Genomic DNA, 19,404 nt, shown 5'->3' with positions numbered 1-19,404 from the left:
AACATGTTCTTTGTTGAGGTCTTTGACCTAGAACCATTCTCTCTACACTATGGTGAATCTAACACCATGTGGGGTGAATGATAATACTACACTCCTCGTGGGATTCTAGAGGAGTGCCTGGGAGAGATGGGACACAGCCCATGGAGGCACATGTATTGTTGAAGTGACAATGGAGAGGGTGATGAGTCACATATGTTTATAAACTGGAAGGGGATGAAGGAAGAGAGACAGGCCTAGTCTTCAGAGGGTTTCCAAGTCCACATATTGCACTTTCTATAGCACTATACAGACATCTGTGCTGGGGAGACAATTGAGTGATCTATGGGAATTGGGCCTCCAGCAACAGAGGGAGTAGAGCGACTAGGAGGAAATGAGATTGGAAGAAGATATATCTTCAGGATCAGAAGGCACAGTTCAGCAGAATATGTGTTACATGGAGGACCACACACTAGATGCACATTTCTGAAAGTGAATACCAACTGCAGCATGGACAGTGGGTAAGAGAGAGGGAGACTGAAAGTGGGAAGACCCACTAGAAGGTTACTTTTATTCTCTGGGTAAGCAAGACAAGCCTAATTGCAATCATGGTGGACATAGGATGGAGGAAACAGGCTGTGGACAAACTTGGGATGATTTGAGTGGGCCATTATGAGAAGGGAGTTGGAGGAGCATCCAGCAAGAATGACTCCTATGATTTTTTGCTTGAGTGATCAGAGCTGCTGCCATTCATTGAAATGGTGCTCACTGGAAAAGGGAGTATCATATAGGTAAAGCCCAGTGGGGGGACACAAGTGAGGATTGGATTTAAACTATATATCTACATGGTGGGAACATCTCCATTATAGTTGGAAATGCATATTAATACAACACTGAAAGTGATGAAAACCACTTAGTCTGTGGGTGTCCTCAAGAAGAGAACCCTAAAAAGAAGTATAGACTCAGTTGAGAAGCACAATGGGTAACAGGAACATAGTGGAGAAAACAAAGCAGCATGACTCGGGACTCTGGGAAAAGGCCGAGTTTAGCCTCTGCTAGAGCTCTGGAGGAAAGCAGAATCTTGGGGTAAAGGGAGGGATGGTTGGACAGATGGATGGATAGAGGTGGGAAATGGTACGGGGATGCAGGAGGTAGTGTGAGAAGACATCAGGGATGGATGCCCTGTGGAGTGCATAGCAGTGTCAGTGAGCACAGATTGTGTGAGACAGAGTCAGGTCTTCTCCTCTAATCTTTGATCTTCCCCATCTTGTCCTTGCTGGAAAGTCTGTAGCTCCCTTCTTGGTGAGTCCTTCGTTATCTTTCCACCCTTACCATGGTCCCATCCACCTCCTTGCATCAGATATGTCTCTGCAGCTACAGTCATGTTGACAGTGCTCCTGAGGGTTTACTAGGCTGCTCTCGTGTTCCTGCTGTGTCCCCACACGAGTGTGGAGTTCAGAACAACTTTCAGGAGTCAGTTCTTTGTTTCCACTGTGGGTTCCTGCAGTCAAACTCAGTTCATCAGGCTTTCCACTGTGCCATCTTGCCTGCCCCCATAACTTTTTGTTTGTGCCCCCAGTTTTTTACTTCTTAACTGCTGGTGGAGATCCCTTGACTCATAGCCAGGTTGTTCCCCAGTTCCTTCATTACATACCCTTGGTTCTCTTAAAAGTGTCATTTTGTCAGCCTGTCATCCTGAAGGCACCTCATCTTCTCGTCCCCTCTGCAATCCTTAGTGTCCCCACTATTTCTTTCCTGGGTGCCTACCCTTAAGACAGATCTCCTACTACCCTTTGTTCCTAGGATACCCCAGTCTCCTTGCTTTCAGTCTTCTCATGGTATGCCTTAGAGCTCCTCAGGACTCATGTGCTATATTTCAGTCCTCTGCTTGGAGACTGTCTTTGCAGACACCTCAGCTGCATATGTAGGACCCTGTGCAAGCTGCTCCTGCCTGCTGTTCTTAGCATGCCTCTTCCTTCCCACTGTGCTTTACCTACCCCATTCTGGCTCCTGCAAACTACCTTCACTGTTCCTAAACCCACCCTGGGCTTTTCCTCTGGCCTTTCCTTCAGGCTATTTCCTCCAACTAAAGCATGTTCATTCCCACCCTACCCTACCATCACCTTTTTCACCTCTTTAAACATGGTTTTGGTATATTTAAGAACATTTATAAAAGATCCACTACACAACTAAAGAAATCCTATCCTCTGTTCCTGCTTTTACATCAGAAATAATTGCCATCTTCAAGTGCTGCTTCCCTCCCCAAGTCATTCCCACATCTTGTTGCAAACCAGAAAGAATACAGGAGATGTGTAAGAAGCTGAATGAGTCTTCGGATGAGCTGATCGCTACCCTTGACAGTAGAGTTCAGCTCAGGGTTTACAAGTGATGGTGATGGGAGAAATATGTTAAACTAGAAAGTTTTCTTTTCTGATAAGTCAGAAACAGCAATTTTCTTCCTTGATTAAATTCAAGGAGAAATCTCTAGCTTGACTTTTCTCTAAAAGATTATAACATAGTGATTCAGTTCTCGCTTGTTTTAGTACAGGGTGTCTTGCCACATCGCCCTGGTTTGCCTTCGACCAGTGATACTCCTGTGTCCCCAACATACTGGGATTATGGTTATTGTGTATCACCATTTTAGAAGTAAATCTGTTTTTATAGCATTACCTTTTTAATCTTAGCTGGGCCGTGGTGCACACCTTTAATCCTAGCACTTGGGAGGTAGAGACAGACAGATCACCATGGGTTCAAGGCCAGCCTGTTCTGCAAGAGCTAGTTCCAGGACAGACTCCAGAGCTACAAAGTGAAACTGTCTTGAAAAACAAACAACAAAAAACTTGTGAATCTTGTTCTGTTCAGTGGGTCTTTTGTTGCGCTTCAGTGACAGTAGAGCACACATTGACTTTTACTCTGTAAAGAAACTTATGTATGGGCCTAACACCTGTAGTCTGTCTGCTTCGTCTTCCTCCTGAGTTTCCTTCCAGTACAGAGCTGGGGAGCAGAAAAGCAAGATAAGTAGACTACCTGCATGCCCTCCATACAGTCTCCCAGGTATCGAACTATGGAATGATCAGGGCTGGGTATCATGCTGCTTAACACCTGTTGCTTCCTTCAGTGCTGTCACTGGCTGCCACTGGAACTGGAAGCTCTGGGTACCCTAGGAAAGGGATGTTGTTTACTGCCCATTGTGACAATTTGAAAGCCAGGCCCATGTTATTGCCTGGAGAGAAAGCTAAACTCCTTCATTATGAGCAAAAGCAAAAAAAAAAATGATTCTTTAAGTATTTTTCTCTTCAAATAATGCATGTAAGCCACCATGCCTGCCTGTGTCTTTTTGTTTTCAAGGCAATTATATAATGCTATGTATGGTCTAATCATGTAGGATGCTAGCTGTAGGCTGAGCATAAAATGCAAAGATGTGAAATATTCTGAGATCCAGCATGATGCTCAAAGATCTTCAGATTTTGGAACTTTTCAGGTTATAGGTATTGAATCAATAAATCCTATATTCCAAATCAATGCTGGAATTCAAGGCATGGGTCACCACACATGACCCAAACTTGAACTTCTGATCCTTCTGCTTCATCTCCTGAGTACTGGGGCTACAGGTGTGTGCCAGGATACCTGTCATATACCATACTCTAGCTGTTTTGCTCTCTTGTTCTGTTGAAAAGATGTCAGTCTGTCTGAGCATCCATATATTCTCCTCTCCCAACCTGATGATACCAAGTATTGCCAGCCTTTCCTTCCTTCTTTCACATGGGAGAGGAAAGAACTAGATGCCCACTTTGCCAAAGTATATACCTCTCCCAGAACTTTTCCCTACATGCTCCTTCTGTATCCTTTGGAGCATCAGGCACCACTCATATTGAATGTACAGTTTTAGGTTTCATTCATTTTGTACCCTCTCCACTGTGCACAACTACTCAAGACTCTTCATTTAAAATTGTTTAAAAAGATACATTTGTTTATTTTTGTTTGTGTGTAAGAACACTTTGCCTACATGTAGATAAATGCACCGTGTTTATACCTAGTGCCCATGAATGTGAGAAGAGGGCTTTAGATCCCCTGGAATTGGAGTTACAGATGGTTATGAACTGCCACGTGGGTGCTGGAAATCAAATACTCTTTAACTACTGAGCTGTCTCTCCGGTCCCCCGAATCCTTCATCTTAAAACACCATCTTACTACTATCTTCTTCCTTCCCTTCTTGGAATGCTGTTTCTACTTTGTGACAGTTCACTTCTTAGCCTCTCAAGGTCTAGGTTCTGCTTGCTACTTATACTACACATTCACTGCTTAACTCCAAAGCCTTTGGCTGAGTGCTCGGCTTCCTAACTTCTCCGAAGTGGTTAATACTTTTCACTCTTCCTTTCCTCTGAGATATGTATTCCCCTCTGCATGGCGTGAATATGTTTTAGTGCCATTAGTTAATACAGAAGCTGCTTCTGGCCAGTGGCTTAACAGAATAGAACTAGGCAGTAAAACTAAACTGTAGAAGGAACGGCGGGCTGCATCCTACCACCCAGCTCCCGCGTGGCTAGCTTTACACCCGAAATAACAACACACAAATTGTATTCATTTAAACACTGCCTGGCCCATTAGTTTCAGCCTCTTACTGGCTAATTCTCACATCTTGCTTAACCCATATTTATTTTATTTATTTATTTTTTTTAATTTAAGCCAGTTTTTATTCATTCAAATAAAATAATAGGCAAATAATCTACAAAATAGAAAGGTAGTGTATCTTTAAAGGCTAGTAGATCACTATTTTTTGTAAATTTTTTGAAGGCTCTTGACTAAAGTGTGCTGTAGACCCAAAAGAAATTTTATATGGCATTGTGTTAGCCAATGGTAGAAAAGGAAGAATGATGCCAATTTAACCATCATGATATTGATTTAACCCATATTTAGTAATCTGTGTAGCACCACGAGGTGGTGGCTTACCGGAAAGGATCTTAACCTGCATCCATCTTGGAGAGGAGAGCTATATTGTCTGCCTCACTTCCCTTCTTCCCAGCATTCTGTTCTGTCTACTCTGCTTACCTAATTTTCTGTCCTATCAAAGGCCAAGGCAGTTTCTTTATTAACCAATAGTAGTAACAAATAGGCAGAAGACCCACCTACATCATTAAACTGAAGGCTGTGAGAAAGTAGGCATGGTCAGAGAGAAGCCATGTAGCTGCTGCCTGGAGACAGAGGCTTCCACTGGAGCCCTCTGAAACTTTGCTGGTAGGCCACAACCTCATGGTGATGCACAGATTAATGGAGATTAGGATATAACAGCTAGCTAGTAATACATTTAAGCTATTGGTCAAACAGTATTGCAAATAATATAGTTTTTGAGTGATTATTTCGAGTCAGGGTCGTCAGGAAATGAACTAGCAGCCTCCAACAACACCTCTGCTCCATGCTTTTGTGGCCTTCCACCCACTTGTGCCCTTTGTCTTCCTACTGCCTCAGTCTGTATTTTCCTTGGAGTTCAGTCTTCACTTCTTTCCCAATTTCCAATTGCTTTCCAAAACTACGGCTTCAGGCCCAGTCTTCCTTAACTCATAGAAGATTTGAAAACCTGCAGTGTGCTGACCGTGATGCCACATGCCTGGGTACAGTGGGAGCACAGAAGACACAGTGCCTCCTGCCATGTAAAACTTGGAGTTACAATGGTATAGAGGGGGCATTCCACTCAGAAACACAGCAGTGCCTGGTCACAAGCTGTGAAAAGTGCCGCATGGAAGTACAAGAGTAGGAGGATCCTGGGATGTTGTCCAGAGAAAAAGATGTTTGACAGGTGCTCTAAAGACTGAATGTGAGTTACGTGGAAGTGAGGCAGGGCCAGGGAGGCCAGAAAGAGCTAAGAGAGTTAATGTCTGGGAAAACTCTAAACCAAAAGGAACACTAGCAGGTGATAATGTGATTAGGTGTGGGGACTAAGTATGGTAAGGGATGAGACAGCTGAGGAATGTGGGCCTTGCCAACTCCCTTAAAAATCTGGCTATTTGTCTTATGGGCCAGTATGACCTGAACTTGATATAGTCCTTGTGCTGCAACATCCCAGTTGCTAGAATTGTAGGCGTGCTTCATCATGCCTTACTTTTTGCTTTTGATAGTTTATTTTATTTTATTGATTTATTTTTATTGAGTGCTACATTTTTCTCTGCTCTCCTTCCTTCCTCTCCCCTCCCCTTCAACCCTCTCCTATGGTCCCCATGCTCCCAATTTACTCAGGAGATCTTGTCTTTTTCTACTTCCCATGTAGATTAGATCTATGTAAGTCTCTATTAGTGTCCTCATTGTTGTCTAAGTTCTCTAGGATTGTGATTTATAGGCTGGTTTTCTTTGCTTTATGTTTAAAAACCTATGAGTGAGTACATATGATAATTGTCTTTCTCTGTGTGTGTTACCTCACTCAAAATAATGTTTTCTAGCTCCAACCATTTTCCTGAAAAATTCAAGGAGTATTCCATCATGTTTTGAAACATGTCTGCATCGTAGAATGGCTTTATCATACTAAGGAACATGGGCATTGCCTCACACATTCATAATCATTGTTTTCTTTTTTTTTTTTTTTTGAGTGAGAAACAGCGTATTCTGTCATCGATTTTCCAGAGTATGTTTGTTCTGGCTACAGTCCCTATGCAGTAGAGTGGATCTTGAATGTATTCTTTGCATCTGACTGGAATTGTTCATGCTTTGATCAATAGCTTCTTATACATGCCTCCAGGGTTTTGGTTTTTAGCATTTAGTGTTGAAAAGCTTCTGAAATGGTAAGCAGAAGGTGACAGCTTTCTCTGTGCTTCTCTAGAAGTTGACCTGGGCTGCTGTCATGAAGGAAACAATATTGGATGCAATGCAACTAGAACAGTAGCCACTAGAGTGATCTAGAGGAGTTTTTTTTTTTTTGGCAGAGTTGGAAAGAAGTTGACAAATTTAAATTGATTTAAACAACAGATGTGGAAGAGTGAGTTAGAGGCAGTAAAAAATAAAAGATGTCAAAGTCTTGGAGGGAGGCCTGCTTGTTGGTTCCTGGCCACCCAGCTAGTTTAGATCCAAAATAATCAGACAGAAACTGTATTATTTAAATTACTGCTTGGCTCATTAGCACTAGCTTCTTATTGACTAACTCTTACATTAATTTAACCCATTTTTGTTTATCAGTATACGGCCACATGGCTGTGGCTTACTGGCTAAAGTTCCCAGTGTCTGTCTTAGGTGGCGGATCCAAGGCTTTTTCTAATTCCACCTTTCTTCCTCTTATGCTATAGGCCAAGCCAGTTTTCTTTATTAATTAACCAATAAAAGCAACACATAGACAAAAGGACCTCCCACACCATCAAAGATGACAGGCTTTTAGCTGGACAGTAGTGGCCACCAAAATAGGAAGCATGGGAAGAAGACATCATTTGATTTTCTGGATGTCCTAAATGTGAAGTGTCTCTATATTGGTTAATATTTATCATATTGTCAAGTTCAGTAGTATATCAAAAGTTTTCTTTCACCCCCCTTCTCCCCACCTCCAAGTTCTTCACATCTTTCAGCAGGTCCACTATTGTCCATCTGAGATCTGTGCCTCTGAGTCATCTTGGTTCCCTCCTCAGGATAGTCATCTCCCCTGTTTTCCCCATCTCCATCTACTCTCAGATCTCCCTGGTCCTCCTCTTGCACTCAAGCACTAGCTTCCGTGATGCTGAGAGCTGGGAGCAGCCCTGTGCTTGCTAGTCCACGGTGTGCAGTGCTGCTCCCTGAATCTTTTTGAAGCCCCAGTGGATCATGTGCTTTTCTTAGAAAGCATTCTTTGGTTATCTCTCAGGTGAACCAGTCCTGCCAATACTCCTCCAGGGAATTCCGGTGCTGCCTCTTAAATCCAGACTATGTGTGTTTATAAAACGTCTGGACTGTGCACCTGATGCAAATCTAAGATATGTCTGAATAGCCAGTCTCCCTCCGATCATAGTTATTTCATTCCAATGAAGTTATCGCCACATAACTTTGACAGCATACAAACAGTAAGTCATCAGGTTGTCCTTTTCTGGCATCCCATTCCATTTTGTATAGACTCTTCTGCTAGCTTTTGGAACTGGCAACCTGGCATCTTGCTGTTTGGGTTCCTGTTTTTTATTTCCCAGATAGAGCTGAGCCCTAAGACCCAGAAGGGCAACTCTGTAACTTAGCTTCCCAGACCTTAGTGCTCAGTACAGTTTTTCTGCTCTCCCTCACAAGAAAGTAGATGAATGCATTATCTTTGCTGGTTTATCGTATTTCTTCTCGACTATTTTAGAAACTTCAAGGAATAGAAGTACGTGGTTTTTAGTTAGAATGGACCTTTGAGACTCAATATTTAATGATATTTAGAAGTGATAACTCAGGTTTCCTGAGAGTTGGACTAATTTTCCTATTTCTGGATCTTCCTGTTTACCCTGCTGAGTTATCAGACCTAGAACATGTCATTCAGGATGAGCATTGAAAATAGCTTCATTAGACTGTGTGTGGTTTAGGTGAGGAGCTGGCTGGTTCTCCTCATTGCTTTGTTTGCTGCTTCCTGTTGGACCAGGGCAGTTTGAGATCCTCTACATAGCAATTAGAGAACAGCAGTGTTCTCTCTCATAGTTAGGCATGGTGATTCACGCCTATAATCCCAGAACTTGGGAAGTGAAGATGAGAGGATCATAAGAGTTTGATGGCAGTCTATGGTACACATAGTGAGTTCCAGGCCATCCGGGGCTGTACAGTGAGACCCTATTTCAAACAAGCAAACAAACGTCTCATCTCACTTTTAAACTTATGTCTTTATTTCTGGGGTTTGGGGAATACCTGTGGACCACTTGCAGGAATCAGATTCTCTCTTTGTTCCATGTAAATTCCTAAGATGAAACCCTGGTCTTGAGGCTTGTCACTAAGTACCTTTACCCACTGAATCATCTCACTGGTTTTCTCACTTTTAATCTTCCTGCCTTCAAAACAAACAAACAAACAAAAACCTTCTTACTTCAATGTTGATATTAGAACATCAGGCTTTTATGTAACATGTGGTGCATATACTTAGGAGCCAGTTTACAGACACTCATAAATCTCAGCATAGTCCAAGAATATACCATACTTCATGGCAATGCTAATATAGACTTCAGTAAGAAGTAAATAAATTGCAATGTACAGTTATTTATATGTTACTAAGTTGGGGTTTTCTCTTTGGGCATTTTGCTTTCAGTCCTGTTGTGAAATGCATAGTATTTCATAGGAATGTATACAACAGCTATTCATGCCTCCTGACAGATGCAAAGACAGAGCTCTGCTAGAATGTACTGATCTGCTCTGTGTGCAGATCACAGTCATGTCTTCCAGATGCTAAGCTGCACTTTACCATCATCAGAGTGATAGCAATAACAACTCCCATTATATTCTGGCTACCACCAGTGGGTACTGTGCCAAGTCCTTTAAATCTATTATCTCAAATCATCACCACTGTACAGATTAGTATGACCTAGAGATAGCCCTGACTTATCCAAGTCCTCCAGCTAATAAATGTCAGAACTCGGATTTGAGCCACTTTTGACCGTGTTAAGAGCTTGTGCTGTTTTTCTCCACATGATAATAAAACTTACTTTCTTTTTACTTTTTATTTCTAAATAATCACAAGCACGTATGCTCTTGTACAAAGTACAAAGAGGTCTCGTGTGCTAATCTCCCAGCTGCTGCCAATAACTATATTGTTTGATTGACCAAAGTAATTTGGGAGGCCAGAGAGATGGCTCAGTGGGTAAGAGCACTTGCTTTGTAAGCATGAGGACCTGAATTTGGATACCAGCACCCACCCCAATGCCCATGTAAAAAAATCCAAGTGTGGCTGTGCATATACCTATAACCCTAGAGTTGCAGGGGAAAGAGGACTCAGTGCAGTAAGAGAACCCGTCTCATGGGAGTAAGGTGGGTGACAAGAGCAGGACACCTGGTGTATTCCTGTGGCCTCTACACATACACACACACACACACACACTCCACACACACATACACACACACACACACACACAAGAAAGAGGGCGTGAGAGGATTTTAGCACAGTACAAACAATACAACAGTACAGTTAACCAGTACATGAATGTTGACAGTTGTGTCTTCATAGATTCTGTGGCATTTGCTAAAGTAACCACTATCAGTAATGGAGATATAAAACTGTTAGAGCACCACAAAAGAATCCTTTATACTCATACACTCCTCACCTCATCTCCTGGTAACTGTGTCCCTGTGCTCAATCCCTGTCTTGTCATTTCAAGGCTGTTACATAGATATGGTGGCACAGGTCTGTAGTCCCAGCACTAGGAGGATGGGGCAGAAGGATTAGAAGTTCAAGGCTATCCTGAACTATATAAACTTCAAACAAAAAGAATAGTATATTGTATATATACATACAGAATTGCATAGCATTGTATCTTGAGATTGTCTTTACTTATACTGCAGGATGCACCTAACATTTTTCCAGGTATACATATACTTGTTTCCATGGTATAGATATAACCACAGATTTATGAATTGAATTTCTAGTAAACTCATGACCTAACCATAATTTTGAAGAAGTACTTAGTTTCTTTGTCTTTTATTTTCTTTCTTTTTATGTAAGGAGAGGATTTATAAATGAATGGAAAATTTTCCTTGTCTCTCCAAAGGGCGTTTTCAAAGAATAAACATCTACTTTTAAATTTTTTTGTTACTGTCAGTTGCTTAACACACCATTCAAACAAATTTTAGGTTGAATGCTCAGCCCCCAAAATGGGGCATTTATATCACCTGCTTCAAGGCTCAGAGAGCATCACAAAAGAGAGGCAGAAGGAATATGAGTCAGATGATGGGAAGGAATGCTACAAAATCCTGTCTTCTGGATATAACGTGACCATGGTACCCTTAAATTTCACAACAGCAGAGGCTACTTGCACAACACTTGAGCCCAACAACATTCCATCAGAAGGTGGAGGGACTCTTATGGTCCCATCCCTCCCAGAGGAACAGTTAATAGTTGCTAGTAGAAAAGACATATTCCTCAATGATTTTGTCACTGATAAGTTTTTCATGGGCCCATAAATTACCATACATTTATACTCATATAATCAACTCTAACTAATTTAGAGGTCACAAAAAAGTACATGGAAATAGGAAAGGGAGTTGTTCAAAAGAAGTGATTGTTCAGTGTGAGGGGAGAACGGCAGAGAAGAATATGATGAGTGTGTGTGTGCACGCGCGCATGCATGTGTGCGCGCATGCATGTGTGTAATTGTGAGAGAATAAATGTTAGCGGGTTTGGCCCCTCGTACCTTTATCCATTTGATTACGTATTTTATGTCACAGTGTATTTTTGATTGTTGCTAATTCCTCTTACCTTATTTGGCTACATACCATAATTATACTAATAGCGACATACTTGTTCTTAAATTGACTGATATTCTCTCTGCTAGCCACCTCTTCCCCCTTACGTATCTTCATCTGTATAGTTTTTGTTTTGTTTTATTATTGCTATAAATTCTTTAGGAGTACAATGATTGGGTCAAAGGATAGGATATTTTCATGGCTCTTCTTGGTGTATATTTCCAGTCTTTGGCTTGACTATCAACCCATGAAACAAGTGCTTGGGTTCTAGTGAAGAAATAAACTCATGGTAAGAAGACAGAGAAGCAGGTAATACAATGGGAATCTCTCTTAGGTGCTTCTGCAGAGGAAGAGGTAACTAGAGCCAGTTGGAAACAGAAGAATTTTAGTAGTTGGGAAAGATGGATCATTCTAGGCAACAGGCTTACTTTGAGCAAAGTGCTTGGTCCTGACTGTAGAACAATAGAGAAGGATTCAACTTAGCTGGAAATCAGAGTAGTATATGAGAGGACCTACAGAACAGACTATGAGCGACTTCCCAGGCCTCTGGAATTATAGGTAATGTCAAATGTTTGAGGATGCATTTTGATGGCCTACTTGCCTATTGTAATGCTTGCTCTTTCATGTGTGATCTATATCCTGCTTTTACTCTTAAATGGCTAATGTATCAAAGGTTTAAAAAATTGAAAGTGTGTGATTATTTTGACATGTTTTTGATGTTTTCATTATACTGACAGAAATACTGACTTTTGTAATTTTGTCTATTACAGGATTCTTCTCTAATACTTGATGTTCCTTTGGGTGTGATATCAAGAATTGAAAAAATGGGAGGCGCGACAAGTAGAGGAGAAAATTCCTATGGTCTAGATATTACTTGTAAAGTAAGAGATTTGCTACTTCTTATACAAAGAAAAAGGCAAATTAGTATTGAATAGTAGAAAATTAATATGGGCTTACAAAATAAAAATCATTTCCAAGGGTGATACTACACACCTTTAATTCCAGCCTTGGGAGGCAGAGGCAGGTGGGTTTCTGAGTTCAAAATCATCAAAATCTCTTGTTAATCTCAAACTCTAGGCTTGAGTCTTCCCTTGTGAGTTGAGATTTTAGAAAGTGACTGGGGAAACAGTTCCCATACACGGGGCCTTCTGTAGTAAAGACTTCCTCAAGGAAATGGTCAGCTTATTAACTTGCTGGGGCAGAAGAAAATTTTATAGATAACATTTCCTAAATCTTAGTTCACTCTGCTTCTCCTCAGGTGGACAGTTTGTGTAATCATAGGCCTATCCCATGGAGTTGACTAATATTATCCTCCCAGCTACTTGTAGTTCCATTGATTACCCTCATGTACATCGTTTTTTCTTCCTTTTAAATGCTAGTTCACAGGAGTAATATGATTGAGTTAAAAGTAAGTGTTTTCCTGGCTCTTTATGGCACCATGTATTATAACCTAGACACCTTCATACTATGAAAGGAAAGAGGCATAGAAGAGATTTTGCCCTTTGTAAGCAGGATGCCTCCTTAACTCTAACCACCATTTTCAGTGGCAGTGGCCTAATATTTTATTTGGGGATGATAAGTGGGAAAATTAGTTGTGATAAGGTTTAGCCAATTGTTGCAGTAGAAAATTATTGAGCATCTGTGTTCACCCTAGCACATAGTAGGAACTTGACATTCTTTCCTGAGCACAACCCTCCTAGACAGATGTGTAGATGGAGAGTTTTAGAAGAGTTAGGGAGCCCTGCTGCTATGCTACAATGAAGGGCAAAGCTGAACTCCAAATATGCAGAGGTAACCCTTTTGTGAACAACAGTTAAGTTTTCTAGCAACCTGATTTCCATGTACTGGGTATCAGAAGACCACTATTTATAGTGTGGTGCTCAGTTCTAAAAAGAGCTAGAAGAAATTTGGAGGCCATCTGTCCCAGTAGATCTCAAATGTGCACATCAAGACATCCAGAAAGCTTTTGAGAAATGTAGATCTTTGAGTTCTGGTGCAGAGCTGACTCTAAGGTATGCTCTAAAGGTCAGGACTCAGAAACTGTTCCAGGTAACAACCAGACATCTTGATACTGCAGGGGTCATTGCACTTTTAGAAAAAGGTCCAGATAGCAAATATTTTAGGCCGTGGAGAGTTACATGAGATATCTGTTGTATATGCTCCTGTATGTTTTGGAAATTAATGTTTTTGTCTTAAGGACTATGCAGAGTGGCCTGGCTGAAGGTGCTGAGTCTTGAGCATTCCAAGCCCGTTATTCTGTATGATAGGGGAATGAAGCCTTCACAAAGTGTCATAACTTGCCTTGGTATTGCCGAAGGCCAATGAAAGAACTTGTTTTAAAACCTAAGTCATTTTCTAGTCTCTGGTGCTGTAATTTCTAAAAGCCAAACTCCTATACTTAGTTTGCATTGGGAATTCAATATACAATTTTCCTCTCCAGTTTGTAAGAGATCACCATGGATATAAGCAACTAGAATCCAAAGGAGTACTCTTGCCCTGAGATTCTCCACTATGCCCCACCTCAGCTGCTTTTATTTCTGTTGAAATATGACATGTTTTCCTATTCTTTTTGCCATCCCAGCTACTGGCTACTGTGTAAGGCCTTGAAGTATAGAGATTTACTTTGAAGAAGGATCTTTGCATTTTGTGTGAAAGGAAGGGGTATTATAGTAAATCCTCGAGGCAGTGTGGTTGATAATTTGATGATATTGAAGTGACTGTCATTCCAATAAGGTACTTGGTTGCCTCATCAATAGGAAAATTTATATTTAAATATTAATCCCCCCAAATGAATAAGACAGAGTATACTCTTTTTTTCCCTTGCTGAATTCCGCATTTGTTTATTTTTAATATTCCATGGATAAAGAGGTTAAGTACCAGTCAATACTTATGAAGATTAGAGAGAAATATCAGCTTCCTTTTTTTTAAATAGATAAGTGTATTTTATTATTTCCTTTGCTCATTATGAGAACAAATCTTTGTCAGACATGATGGCTAGAATTCAAATTCCAGCTTCAATAGTTACCCACCTTACTGGCTTAGAAAATCACTTAAGTATTTTGAGTCTAGTTTTACAGAATGGAGATTGGGTCAGTACCAACATTCTTATAAGACTTCAAAGAGAAGTCATTGTAAGACCCCTGTGCAAGGCTGGGCCTGTAGCTTGATTCGTGGAGGGCTTTTGTAGCAAGCATGAAGTCTTGGCTGTCATCACTGGTCATGCAGATAGCCCGTCTGTCATTTCAGTTCTCTAAAAGTAAAGGTTGGAGGAGCAGGAGGTCAAGGCCATCTTCAATTACGTAATAAATTCAATGCCACACAGATGTGTCTACAGCTAATCTGATGCTAGCTTTTCCTCAGTTGAGGTTCTTTTCTCCAAGGTGACAATAGTTTGTACCAAGCTGACAGAAACTAATCAGTATAGTCCCCCTACTCCAAGATAAAAAAAAAAAAGGCAAAAAGAAAAAGTCTAAAACTTTGTAGCTTGCGAAGATATATGTACATCAGTAATTTGGCCAAAAGTGGTATGTTAATCCCAGTAGCATTGTTTCACTTTCTGTGCCATATATAATATTAAACAAAATTAAACAGTGAGAAGGCTGTTCCTAGCCATGCTAGAGTCTACATAAAATTTGTATAGGTTCTAAAGCTATGGAATGCATTTCTAATATACACACCTATCCAAGGCAACCAAGTAACCTCATCTATCCATGACCATAGTAACTTTTTCCCATTATAAAAATACATGCAGCCCCAAAGTCCTCCAAATCACATGAAGGACTAGTATGGATGAAGTAATAGTCGTACATTTGCTGATCTTTGCCCAGTACATTCATCACTTGCCGCCCTCATTAGCCAGCTCAGCCAATACTGTAGAGAAGCCTGATCTAGTGTGTAAAACCCAACTAAGTGAACAAATGACCTGTTAAGGAGACTCGATCGACTCAGAGTGCCCTCCCCATCTTTCCTCATCCACAGCCTCCCTCTTCCATGGCAGTCTCTCCATCTCTTCTGCTCTAAACCATTCGGGAAAATTTGCTCAGTCGGTACCTACTGAAAGCTTTCCAGCTTGATTGTGTAGGCGTTTCATTCCAACAGCCCCCGGAAAGCTTCTATGAGAAACTTTACAAAAATGAAAACTTTATAAATACAAGAACCATGCATACTCAGTCCTTACCTTTCACAGCCAAGTTTCCCTGCACAAATTCTTACAAGTCTTCTCTGACCTTCAACCACACGCTGTAATGTACACACAAGTACACATACAGAAATAAACCAAATTGAATTTTTTTAAAAAAAATGGCAATTGTCAACAGGTTTCAACATTGGAGAAGACTTCTTGGGAATAGGTGCTTAGGCTGACCAGAGACTGGGATGAGTGGAGAAAACAAGTGATGTTGCAAGGTTGGACTTTTTGGATCCATATCAGCTTAAGGTAATGAGCAAATTAATCTGGCATTAACATGTCCAGGACAGGAATTTCACTCTCCAAAATGAAGGGATCAATTTCTAAGGGCAGTAGGTCAGCTTTGGGGTTTCAATTTGCTGCAGTGTGAAAAGCATATTAAAATAGTTTGAGCAAGAATGCAGTTTATGGTGTTTTAAAGAATGAGTATTTTGACTACAGAATAAAGAATGGTAAAGAATAGGGGACATCAGGATTAGGACATCAACATTCACTGAGGACTGTTGGTACCCATATCATTGTGGGAAAAGATAAGTACTCCAAAATCAAACACCCAAAACAATCAGTTCTGAATCGCTACACTCACCACCTGAAAAACTCTGAACTCAGTAGCTAAAATAAATATTTTCTTCTTTGATTTTTCCAGGTGTTCTGTCACAAAGATAGAGCTGATGAGCACACTTATCTAAATCATAGTGATACACATCCATATCATCCTATGTTAGCAGCAAATCTGCAAAAATCTCATAAATGTTTTGCTATGCCCCATTGGCTTTAGAGGCTAATGGTCATGCCACTATTGGTGCTAGAGCATCCTGTAGTTTGGGGCAACAATAAGCAATGTTATCATCAGTCAGCTGTCATAAAGTGCCTACACTGTGCCATCTGGTATAAGTCAAGTCACAACTGTCAAGAAGGCAAACCCAGTCTTTGGTCTCATGGAGTGCAAAGACTCAAATACCCCAAATACCCAATACAGACATGCTATTTTGAGCCTTTCATATGGAAATGATTTTCAAACAATAAAAAAAATCTGAAGGGTGAATGCATAGGACTTTTCTCCTACATCTGATAGTACAGAATGGATAGAAAAGATCAGGATCTTGTTCACTCATCTAAAATTCTATTCTTATAAGAATAATAGGAAGTGCATTTACCTTTGTGCTTTGAGCTCTTTAGATTTGGCTCTGCTTGAGGATTTGCCTTTACCTTACTAAGCCACTTCTCTAAGACCCTGGGTAATTGATGAATTTCTAATAAAGTCAATCTAAAATGCATCCAACTTCTTTGACAAAGGCAGGTGATGGTCCTAGACTAATTGCATGAACACTGAGAATTTTATGAGGAACAAAAAGACAATGGAGGACAAGATAGTAAAGATAAATCATCTATAGTTGCACACTACTTACATAAAATACAGGAGAATAAAAACAGAAAAAATAAAAAAAAGAATAAAAACAAAGGAAGACGAAGAGAGGCGAGGAGACAAATAAATGCTTTAAAATATAGTAAGATAATATAGCGAATGAATATTTACATTTAAACATACATGTCCTTTAGATCCAGAATGTTAGACATTATGGAATTGCCTAGTGCATGGAAAGATTTATGCAGCTTTGAAATAGTTATTTTTCCAAATTGAAATGTCTAGCCATTATTTTGACAACCTGTGTTTTGAATGTCATGTTAGTTCAATTTTAAATTAATTGCCACTTTCTAAAAGGGCATGTATTTAAAAACAAAAGATAGTTGCTATACATAGGAAAGTAATGCCGTTTGGAATTCTGTTGCCAATCAAAACCTTAAATATTCAAAAATATTCTTCTATCACTTCGCCTGAGGAGATCAAAAGGTCATCCAGATAGCTACACAGATGTTGCCCAGATGCTCAAGTAGAGTTTTCTTGTGTCTCTTCCTTCTCTTCCTAGCTCTGAGTCATGGAGTATTATCAAAAGAACAATTAATAAAATCATAAAATAAAAATGGTCTAATATCATCTTTTCATCTCCTAACAAGAAAAAGAAGGGACAAAAAAATTCCAGACAATGTGAAGACTCAGCTGTTTCTTGTGGTATTTAGAGCATGTCATCTTAGAAAATCAGTCTCTGCATCCGAGTTTTCACAAGCTCAAATCTATTGTACTATTTAAATTTTGAGCACATCTAGAATATATTCTCCAGGTTGAATGTCTAAACACCCTGCATATATTACTTACTCACATCATTTGGAAGAGAGTAAAGATGATTAGAGTATTGCCATCCACTGTTATAATTTTTCAGGCAAAGAGTAATACAGAGAAATAGTTCTTTTCCTTAAAATAAGAAGAAATTGAAGAGAGCTGCCTAATCGAAAAAATTCATAATTTGAAGAGCTCACATTAGGAAAATGGGAACCATGTAGGACATCATCCCACACTTGGGAGAAATAGAAAATAAATGTTTTGTCTGAAGTAACATCCTTCCAGGAGTGATATGAATTTTGCCTGTTCTGCCAGCCTCACATCTTTTTATGTTGCTTCCATGATAATTCCAGCATGTGAATTAATGTTTCATCCTTTTTTATCATACGATGGCATGATTACTAATGCTTTGTACCCAGCTAGACTAAGTTGCTTTGTTTCTATGTTGTTTCATGATTCATTTGTTTAGAAAGCATCTCACTATTTAGCCCAGTGTGGAGTTCAAACACAGAATCCTCCTGACTCAGTTTCCTGAGTGCAGGTATGCAGCCTTGTGCCTTATTGTCTTTTAGGGTTTTTTTTTTTTTCACACACAAACACACACACATGCTTACTGATTTTTAGAAACAGGGTTTCTCTGTAGCATTGGAGCCTTTGGAGTCTGTCCTTCCTGGAACTAGCTCTTGTAGACCTGGCTGGCCTCTAACTCACAGGGATCTACCTGCTTCTGCCTTCTAGTGCTAGGATTGAAGGTGTTCACCACCACCACCCAACTCTCCTTTAGTTTTGACGAATTCTGATTTAAAGGAGTTAATTTCATAGAGTTTTGTCCCATTATATTCATTACTTAATATCCGAATCTTTGCTACATCCAAATATGGCTATATTTTAAGGTAGGCTCTTTACAGATATAATTAAGGTAAAATGAGGTCAACAGAGTATTCCAATATAGGGGTCTTCTAAAAAAAATTGAGATTCTCTTTCTTGTTTGGGTCTTTGTGTGGTTTTGTAATCAGTGTGACTGTAGCTTCATAAAAAGAGTTTGGCAATGACTCTTCTGTTTCTATTATGTGAAACACATTAATAAGTATAGATATCAGCTCTTCTTGGAAGTTCTGATAAAATTCTCCATTAAAACCATCTGGTCCTGGGCTTTTTTATGGTTGAGAGGTTTTTTTTGTTGTTGTTTTGTTTTTTATGACAGCTTCTATTTCCTCACTACTTATAGGTCTATTTAAATTGTTTACCTGGTCTTGATTTAATTTTGGTAAATGGTATTTATCTAAAAACAAGTCCATTTCTTTTACACTTTCCAACTTTGTGGCATATAAGCTTTTGTAGTAAGACCTAATGATTCTCTGAATTTCCTCAGTGTCTGTTGTTATGTTCCCATTTTCCTTTCTGATCTTTTTAATTTGCGTGTTCTCTCTCTGCCTTTTGATTAGTTTGGATAAAGGTTTGTAATCTTGTTGACTTTCTCAAAGAACCAGCTCTTGTTTCATTGATTCTTTGGATTGTTTTCTTGTGTTTTTATTTTGTTGATTTCAGCCCTCAGTTTGATTATTTCCAGTCTTCTACTCCTCCTAGGTGAGTCTGCTTCTTTTTTTTCTAGAGCTTTCAGGTGGGCTGTTAAGTCTCCAATGTGTGCCTTCTCTGTTTTCTTTAAGTGGGCACTTAGTGCTATGAACTTTCCTCTTAGGACTGCTTT

General features: G+C 39.9%; 1 protein-coding gene across 1 annotated transcript in view; it reads left to right on the top strand.

Annotated features, from left to right (window-relative positions):
* Mtm1 (myotubularin 1) overlaps positions 1-19,404 on the top strand; it is a 117,461-nt gene that overhangs the window by 26,451 nt on the left and 71,606 nt on the right. The window contains exon 5 of the mRNA XM_050123649.1: positions 12,102-12,212. Coding sequence (XP_049979606.1) covers positions 12,102-12,212 — 111 coding nt within the window. The remainder of the gene's footprint in view (positions 1-12,101; positions 12,213-19,404) is intronic.

This window comes from Alexandromys fortis, unplaced genomic scaffold (assembly GCF_014885135.2).
Source record: "Alexandromys fortis isolate MF-2015 unplaced genomic scaffold, M_Fortis_MF-2015_v1.1 scaffold_206, whole genome shotgun sequence".
Lineage (NCBI taxonomy): Eukaryota > Metazoa > Chordata > Mammalia > Rodentia > Cricetidae > Alexandromys > Alexandromys fortis.
The sequence above is the reverse complement of the archived record's forward strand: the minus strand, read 5'-3'. Positions and strand labels throughout refer to the sequence as shown.